Here is a 9,820-nt window from a genome sequence, read left to right on the forward strand (position 1 = left end):
CACCAGAAGGCTGTCTGGAAGATTACTGGTGTGGACATCCATGGCGACTGGGGGTGATCTAGAAGTTGGAGGGAGAAAAAGGCCCCAGTCTTAGCTTTCAGTTAATGCCCTTGGTTTTAGTTAGGTACTAGTGCCCCTGTCTTCCTCCATCTTCTTCCCTGCCCACCTCTGTTTCACCCTCTTGAGGAAAAGTCCTCCGGTGTGCCGTTGAGGTAGAGCGAGGGGCTGAGCAGCGTGCAGGAGAGGGGCCCCAGGATCTGGCCGCGCAGGAGAGGGGCCCCAGGATCTGGCCGTGCAGGAGAGGGGCCCCAGGATCTGGCCGTGCCTGCTGAGACCTTCAACCTTCTTTCTACCTTGGACCCACTTCTACCGGTTTTCAGAAGTACTTATAAATACAAGTTGTGTAATCTTTCATCTCTCATCCAGCGTGTTTCTTTCTGTTGTTTTTTTTTAACATCTATCTAACATATGCTTGTTGTAGAGAATCTCAAAAGTATAGAAATGTTAAAAGAAGCTAAAATACCTTAAATCCTGTGAGGTGAGAGAATCAGCTGTTGATAGTATTTGGACATACAGTACTTCATTTTGGCCTTGTTTCCATGTGCTTTTTTTCTTAAAAAAGATGGTCATACGAAGTGTAGAATTTTATTCTCTGATTTAAGAAAAATTAACATTCTTAACATTTTCCCAATGTTACTGTCAATTTCATAAGCATAATTTAAATAAGTGAGTAACAGTCTGTTGTGTAGGTTTAATGTTCGGCTTTTAGGACGTGTATTTTCCTCCAGTATTTTGTCATTGTAACGTGGCTTTTTGTGTACGCTGATATTTTTCCTTCAAGCTTCCTGTAAATACTGAAGCAAAGGTTATGGGTGCTTTCAGACTCTTGATATTGCTAACGGTTGTACTAATCTGGTTTCTCCAGCACTGAATGAATATTCCTCTCAACATCCTTGATACAGTCAAGTATTACTAGTTTTTAGTCCATTAATTTGCAGATGAGGTGCTTTTTTATTATGTTATTTTTCTTTCATTACAGTGACATTTCTACCTATTTTCTTTAATTTTTCTTTTTTAATATTATGTGTCTACTAGCACCATCTTATTATCTCTTACTGATTTCTGTAGAGTAGGATAATTCAAATACCTTCCTCTCATATACTTTCTAACACACAGTAGAACTCAAATTGAGGAGGAATACCACAAATGGGTTGCTTCAGAGTCTGAGGTCTCAGATTTTTCATGGTTTTAAGTGAGGAGATAATAGGAAGAGACAAAGTAATACGAGTCCTTTGTGCCCTTCTTTGCGGATGTACAAGTTGTACTATTTGCAGCTTTGGCTCTGATCAGTATGAAGAAAACCTTAAAACAGTTAGGATCTGTACCATGGATAGGAAGGTTCAGTCTGTCAAAGATGGTAATTCTCCACATTTATCAACAGAATCCTTGTTAATACCATCCAAACCCCAATGTGTATGTGAGAGGGAGAGAGACATGATATGCTGATTTTAAATTTTGTTTGGGCTCTTTACATCACTTACAAAGTCAACTCAATGGTGGTTAAAGACCTAGAAGCAGAAGACAAAGTCACAGCTTCTAGGAGAGAACACAGGAGGGTGTCTTGCCTAGGGAAGGCATTCTTTCAGAGGCAGGAAGGAAATTATTTGAGACATTCAGCAGCTTTAAGATTAAGAACCTTTCATCAAAAGACATAAAAAAGTGCACAGACACAAACTAGGAAACATGTATAACTTATAAAAGATTCGAATGCAGAATAGACACATTCCACGTGTTTGTATATCCTCTGACTCAGTAAGAAAGACAGTATAAAAATATTCATAAGTACTTTGAAAGGAAACCCAGTGGTTAGTAAATATATGAAAAGTTGCTTAATCTCATTATTAACCAGGGAAATGCAAAATTACTGCTAGGCTAGTAGGATTTTAAATCTAATCATACTGACTGTAGGTGAGAATATGGAGCACTGTGAACTTTCATGCACTTCCAGAAAGCATTTAGAGAATTCATCATCACCAAGCAAAATTGAGCCTGATATCTCCTAGAACAGTGGTCCCCAACCCTTGGGCTGCGGACCGGTATTTAAGTCTGACCAATGTTTTATTTTTTAAAAAATGACCAGATTCCCTCTGTTAATCCGTCTAAGACTCACTCTTGACGCTTATCTCGTAAGTTCAACAATTATATTTTAAAATACCACAGTTTTTACACCGGTCGCATAATTTTATTTTGTGCATTTATCTGTCCCACCCTAAAGGCTGGTCCATGAAAATATTTTCTGGCATTAAACTGGTCCGTGGCCCAAAAAAGGTTGGGGACCACTGCCCTAGAAGAGTGGTTTTCCACTGCCAGTCCACAAAAGAGTTAAGCATCCTGATACTGTATAAAGGGTTCACCATCAGGGTGGTTAACTGTTTTGCGCACCGGTGGTTGAAAACCATTGCCCTAGAACCCTATGCTCTCACTTCTTAGACTCTACCTTAGAGGAACTCATGGCACACCAGGGGACAAGTGCTCCTGCATTCACGGTAGCAGTGCTGTGACAGCAGAAACTGGAAGCAACCCAGAAGGTCCCACAACAGTGAAATGGGCATGTCAGTTCTGATGTGTTACACAATACAGCCCTCTAGGGTGGTATAAAGCAAAGGTGTAGTCACGTGTGTCTGCTAGCGATGAAGTGTCTCAAAATATTTTTTGAGTAAAAGAGCAAGTCCATAGTTCAAAAACATAACACTAAATAATACAGTATGTCCGTAAAGTCATGGTGCACTTTTTTTCTTTTTTTTTTTTTTTATAGGGACAGAGAGAGGGATAGATAGGGACAGACAGACAGGAACGGAGAGAGATGAGAAGCATCAATCATCAGTTTTTCGTTGTGACATCTTAGTTGTTCATTGATTGCTTTCTCATATGTGCCTTGACCTTGGGGCTACAGCAGACCGAGTAACCCCTTGCTGGAGCCAGGGACCTTGGGTCCAAGCTGGTGAGCTTTTTGCTCAAATCATATGAGCCCGCGCTCAAGCTGGTGACCTTGGGATCTCGAACCCGGGTCCTTCTGCATCCCAGTCCGGCGCTCTATCCACTGCACCACCGCCTGGTCAGGCATGGTGCACTTTTGACCGGTCACAGGAAAGCAACAAAAGACGATAGAAATGTGAAATCTGTTCCAAATAAAAGAAAAACCCTTCCAGTTTCTGTTGGATGATGTGGCAGCATGTGTGCATGTGCAGATGATGATGTAACACCGTGTATACAGTGGAGCAGCTCACGGCCATGCCAGTTGAGATGTGGACGGTACAAAGTTCAATGTGTTCTGTGGCTTGCTAAATTCGAATCTGTGACCAAAGTGCAACATGAATATCGGCGCGTTTATAACGAAGCGCCACCACATAGGAATAACATTACTTGGTGGGATAAGCAGTTGAAGGAAACCGGCAGTTTGGTGGAGAAACCCCGTTCTGGTAGGGGTTTCAGTGACCAGTCTGTAGAGGCTATACGGGATAGCTACCTAAGGAGCCCTAAATAATCTGTACGTGAGCCCACATCGAACTGCACTGAATAGGTATGAAACTGGGAGAGTTTTCCCTTTTATTTGGTGCAGATTTCACATTTCTATCGTCTTTTGTTGCTTTCCTGTGACCGATCAAAAGTGCACCATGACTTTATGGACACACACTATGTTGCACAGAAATCATACAAAGCGGGAAAGAACTTTAAGAAACGCTGAGAGTAATTAACACAAAACCCAGGATAATTGGGAGGGTGGGAGGAAGCAAAGAGAAAAGTTGTCATCAGTAGGACATACTGAGACTTCTCAGCTCTGTTTCTTAACTTGGGGAAGAGATGTGTGGGTGTTTATTATACTTTATGCTGTACATATATTTCATACACCCTCCTGTTTTTAAGATATACTTACTAATAGCAAAGTAAGTTCTTCAATCTTACATATTAAGTGAGGAGAGTAATTGATGAAGGAATTGAGGCAGGAGGCTCCAGGCAGACACCGGCCTTGGTGTTTTGCCTGGTTTGGCACATGGAAACTGGATTATAACAGGCAATAATAAAGTTCACTTTTTGGAGGCTAATTTAAAAGGTTTAACATGTACAGGCTTTATTTCCCTTTTAGAAAACCTCTTGTAAGTGTATATAGAAAGTGGGTGGTTTATAGGAGGAATTGGTCTTTTTTTTTTACAAGGGGTTTGAAGCAAGAAGTATCAACTCAGTTCCTTCGCTTTAGTTGTTCATTGATTGCTTGTTGTATGTGCCTTGACCAGGCAAGCCCAGGGTTTCGAACCAGTGACGTCAACGTTTCAGGTCGACATTTTATTTGCTGTGCTACTGAAGGCTGGGCTCTTTTTTTTTTTTAAGTCCACTTTACTTTGTGCCCTTGCTGGCTTTTAAACTGCTTGTTAGTCTAACAGGATTTTCTTTCTGTATTTCACCTTTTTGCTGCTTTGCCTTGGTTTGGACTGATTATGAGAAGCAAGGCACAGAATGATAGATACGTTTCCAAAGTTTGCGTTGGGCTTTTGAAGCAAAAATCTGTAACCTCTTACTCGTTTTTCATGTGCTTCAGCTCAGGTTCAGATTGAAGGTGATTTCCTGGCCTGTTCCTTCTCTATACTTGAGGAGCAGCCCATGGACATGCTTCTGGGACTGGACATGCTGAAACGACATCAGGTACCCAAGGGCTCTGCTTGCTTTTTGCATGGTTTTTTGTACATTTTGTGCTTGTTACTGCATCATTTCTGTTGGCCATGTATACTGGAAAACTAAGAAGCATGACTCTTCAAACCTGGAAAGGTCCTTGAAGACAATGTCATACAAGGGTCATACAAGGTTTGAAATTATGTGTAAGTAGAAATAGAATCTTTTGTGAAATCTCTCTGAATCTTAAATCTTGCCATCTGTTTTGAGATTAAAATGGGCAGTGGTTCTCTTGTGTAATTTTTAGTTTCTAATTAGAACTCATTTTTCCCCCCATTGATATGAGAGAGAGAGAAGCATCAATTTGTTGTTCCACTTAGTTGTTCCATTTAGTTGTGTACTCACTGATTGCCTCTCATATGAGTCTTGACAGGGGGTTGACCATCTGCTTCTTCCCCCCCCCCCTCTCCCTCCTCTCTTGCAGCCAATGACTCTGTGGTTTGAGTATCAGCTCCAGGCACTGAGGGTAGCTTGGTTGGTCCATGCACATCATCCCTAGGCACTAAAACTAGCTCAGTTGGCCCCAAACAGGGTTGCTGGGTGGATTCCAGTCAGGGCACTTGTAGGAGTCTGTTTCACTATCTCCCCTAGTCAGGGTGCAGGATTTTAAGTAGAGGAATGAGTGAATGCATGTGTGAATAAAACATTTTATTGTTGGCATCTTTTCTTGTTTTTTAGTTGTGATATACACCTGGAGTCTCCAGCTTTATATACATAAAGCATATATCTGTAATTGTCCTATATTAACTAATTCTCAAAATACACAGAAAAGTATGAAATAAAGAATAATTTTGTAGAGAGAGCATAGCCTGTATACCACTTTTGAAACCATTAGTACAGAGTTTAAATACCAGCTGTACTTAGACAAAAAACGAAAAGCAAAATGTAAAACTACATAAATGGTATTTCTCAGCTTTATAATAAAAAGTTATTTAGCCCTGGCCAGATAGCTCAGTTGAGGGAAGCATCGTCCTAATACGCAGAGGTAGTGAGATCAGTTTCCAGTCAAGGCACATACTGAAACATGTCGATGTTTCTGTCTCTCTTTCTCTCCTTTCTCTTTTTCTAAAATCAGTATATTTTTTTTAAAAAAAGAGTCTGACATGTCGTGGCGCCGTGGATAAAGTGTTGATCTGGAATGCTGAGATTGCCAGTTCGAAACCCTGGGCTTGCCCAGTCAATGCACGTATGGGAAGCAAATACAAGTTGATGCTTCCCGCTTCTAACCCCCCCCCTTCCCTCTCTCCCTCTTCCCTCTCTCTAACATAAATAAATAAAATTTTAAAAAAATAACGAAGAAAAGAAAAAGGAAAGGTCACCTATATGTTTGGCCACTGATTATGCATGGCATTTTTCCAAGTTGTGCACAGTGAACATGTAGTACATTTAAACTTAGAAATAAACATACACTGTGTTAGACAAATATACTAAATGCAAACTATAGCCTATAGAGATTATTCTACTATCAACTTTAAATGGTAAACAAAGTCTAAATTAACAGTGTCACCTAGGTTAAAGTGTGAATACTTCTAGGTGAAGTTGTTCTGAACCATGTTTCTCTGTCAGTGTTGTTCTTTGTGGTTGGAGCTTTAAATTCAGGATCATCATTTTTCTGCATGGTGTTTTATATGCTATCATTAGTCTTTGGTTTCTTCCTTCTAAGTGTTCCATTGACCTCAAGAAAAATGTCCTCGTGATTGGCACCACGGGCTCACAGACCACCTTCCTTCCCGAGGGAGAGCTACCAGAGTGTGCCCGGCTGGCGTATGGGGCTGGGCGAGAAGAGGTGCGGCCAGAGGAGATCGCGGACCAGGAATTAGCAGAAGCGCTTCAAAAATCTGTACAGGATGCAGGTATCTGCCATGGCGGGCTCTGGAATGAGGACTCTTGTTAGTGGTGGGTGTGCCTGGGAAGTCAGAGCTGTAGAGGGGGTTGGGGACCTTTCCAGCTCCTACTCGGTCTGTCGTCCTGTCAGATGTGTTTCTGTCCCCTTACCGCCTCCTTCCAACTCAACAGATCCAGAGACAGCAGTTCATTGCCACGCACAGGATAGGTAGGGTGGGGAGTCACTTGTTAGGCACATTTTGGCAGGCTTTCTGGAAAATCTTGTCTTCTTTTATTCTAAAGAAAATTATAACGGTGAGCAGACATTTCCTTTTGAGTTCAACAGTATATCCCTGCAAATTTCTTTGCTTTTTTGTAGGCACATTTATTTTGAAGATTAGCATTGTCCCTGTGACTAAGCAGCCCAGCCTGTTTTCATGTCCTGAAAGCGCTGCCATCAAAGACAGGAACCAACAATAAGAGTAATCGAACAACAATCAAAAGATATACTGTTGATGCTATTAGTAAGGGCACAATAGTGTGTCATTGGGCCAAATTAGAACAGTATGTGAGCTATTGAAATGAGCTACCTAATGCTTTTTTTTTTTCCTAAGTCTAAATTGTGGAAGCTTGTTTTGATCTAGAGCCTAAGCTGCCTGGGCTGGATAGCTCAGTTGGTTAGCATCGTGTCGAAGCATAGAGGTTGCCAGTTCGATCCCCTGGCAGGGCACAGAGAGGAACAGATCAGTGTTCCCCTCTCTGTCTCTTTCTCTCTCTCCCACTCTTCCTTCCTCTCTTTCTAAAATCGATAAACATTTTAAATTTTTTTAAAAAAAGTAAAGTCTAAGCCAAGTTCCTGTGTAAAATGGAGGGATGTGGTTTTGCTGACATCCCACTTCCATGGGTAGTTTTTCCCTATCTGTTGTAGAACAGCGACTCTGGGATGCAATTTCTAGAAGCTGAAGATTAATTAACTTTTAAGTTGGGGTTATTTTGAAGCCTTGAGCTGTAATAATTCATATTGCATTTTCTGATACAATAAAATATATTAGAGCTACAAGTGCAGGGAATCACTTCTAAAGACAAAAAAGACCGGAGCTCTAAAGAATAAGCAAGCAGATTTTGCCAATGTTTATTACTGGTTAACACCCGGTGGATTAGCCTTGGGCCTCTCTAGAATGGACAGGGGCTGCAGACAGCGTTTTCCAGGCTGGCCTTGTTCACAGTCTGCTCCCACCACCACTTCATAGCTCAGTTTTACATGTAAAGTACAGTTTGGAATGTGACTTCAGTATTTTATAGGAAGGGGAGAATTTTGAACAGCCAGACAGAGAATAAATTCATAGTTCTAATCTTCACTACAAGGCAAGCTTGAGTGAGTTTGACATACCCACTTAGAAAATTGTACATTTTCTCAGTAACTTGTCAGCTTAGTCATAATGCTATGCATTAATAAAGTAGGATATATTATCATTTTGTGAACTCTCTATTACCCCCACACACAGTTTTGGTGCTTTTATATAAGAAATGCTAGCTGAGCCCTGGCTAGATAGCTCAGTTGGTTAGAGCGTTGTCCCAATACACAAAGGTGACCAGTTCAGTCCCCAGTCAAGGCACACACAGAAACAGATCGAGGTTTCTGTCTCTCACTCTCCCTTCCTCTTTCTCTGAAATCAATAAATAAAAGTTAAAAAACAAAAAACTAGCTGATGATAGCAGTGCTTTCTAAAATTAACAACGACTACTCTCTTTGGGTAATTATTTTTTTAAAAAACGTTATCAGGCGTCCCCAAACTACGGCCCACGGACCGCATGTGGCCTCCTGAGGCCATTTATCCGGCCCCCCGCCGCACTCTGGAAGGGGCACCTCTTTTATTGGTGGTCAGTGAGAGGAGCACTGTATGTGGCGGCCCTCCAACGGTCTGAGGGACAGTGAACTGGCCCCCTGTGTAAAAAGTTTGGAGACCTCTGGTTAAGATGAAAATAGAAACCACAGGTGTTTTTACGCATAGTAAAGGACATATACCAGTTTTAAAGGATAAAAAAGAAATGACTCGTTACCCACATTGTATTGGCTTGTGCTGATTTTTGTAATGTTTAAAAAATGAAATAATTCTACAACATCCAGTTCTATTTGTTTGGACCGCTGACTTTCCAGTATCATTAAAATAAAAACTATGGGCGTAGCAGGTCAAAGTATTTTTGTTAAAAATCGTTTCTTTGGTGGCTACTCTACACCAAAGTATCTTTATCTGTTCTATCAGTTGAAAAAAAATCAGAACAGAAGCTGTGTGTGTTTTATAAAAACTGATTAAAAGATAAAGAAGTTAAGCCAGAATAGATAATTAGGTTTGGTTTGTACTTCTTCGAAAAATAAATCTCAGCTGAGAAAGAAATTTGGAAGTGACTGTTGCGTGTGTCCACTTACCCGTTACTCCATAAGATGACATTTGTGTCACGTAGTTCTGTCTATGGGCCTACATACTTTTATTCACCTGTCTCATGTGTTTGCCCTTGAATTCTCTGTGTGTGCAATTAATCTCTTTCCAAGTTCTATTAAAAATATGTTGGAAGTTGACACATTATGTATTGTGAAAGAATTAAAGCAACCAACAAATCTTTTGCTGTCCAAACGACAGAAATGTTCCCTGGTTTTGACTCTCCCCGTTCCTGATGTTAAGATGGCAAAGGAATGGAGACTATAACCCCGCATGCTGTGTGGTTTGCATTGTTAACCCAAGTTTGCTTGTCTGTTTCCTAATTCAAACAGAGCGTCAGAAGCCATGATGCATGTAGTGTGTGTGTGCTGCAGCTGGAGTGGGCCCCAGACCAGGTATTTATAGACATGCGTTCAGCCTTCCGTCCCGTCGTCTGTGGTCTGTATCTGCAGCCGTTTGGGAATGTGGCGTTCGTCCTTCACCATTTCACCTTGTTTAATCTGGTTACAACCAGCCTGTATGTATGTTTGTATGTTGGCATACATACACATCTAAGCATATTTTCCTATTCCAAATTTTATCAATTATTAGACCAGTCGGGGGGGGGGTCCCCAGTAAAAACTGTTCACCTGACTTGTGAGTATCAAATCAACAATGTCAGTATCACAGCCCTTTTTTTGTTGGAGACAGCTAGGCTGTTAAGGGTTTCATAAGTCCCTTCTGGAAAACTTAGTTCTTTTTTCACATCAGTGCACACAGCTAACTACCTAACGTTATAGCGAGACAGTAGTTTTTATTCTGGTGAAGAAGAAATGGAGACAGGCCAGGTGACT

The 9,820-nt window shown here is 41.1% G+C and overlaps 1 protein-coding gene across 5 annotated transcripts in view; it reads left to right on the forward strand.

Annotated features, from left to right (window-relative positions):
• The window catches only part of LOC136399678 (protein DDI1 homolog 2), a 38,893-nt gene that overhangs the window by 23,494 nt on the left and 5,579 nt on the right, over window positions 1-9,820 (forward strand). For 2 of the 5 annotated variants that reach the window (XM_066375151.1, XM_066375152.1), the window contains 2 exons: window positions 4,595-4,698; window positions 6,389-6,578. In XM_066375151.1, coding sequence (XP_066231248.1) covers window positions 4,595-4,698; window positions 6,389-6,578 — 294 coding nt within the window. Of the gene's footprint in view, window positions 1-3,432; window positions 3,581-4,594; window positions 4,699-6,388; window positions 6,579-9,319; window positions 9,383-9,820 lie in introns of those variants that run through there. The other 3 variants (XM_066375155.1, XM_066375153.1, XM_066375154.1) reach the window with 3 other exon arrangements.

Source organism: Saccopteryx leptura, chromosome 3, assembly GCF_036850995.1.
Source record: "Saccopteryx leptura isolate mSacLep1 chromosome 3, mSacLep1_pri_phased_curated, whole genome shotgun sequence".
Lineage (NCBI taxonomy): Eukaryota > Metazoa > Chordata > Mammalia > Chiroptera > Emballonuridae > Saccopteryx > Saccopteryx leptura.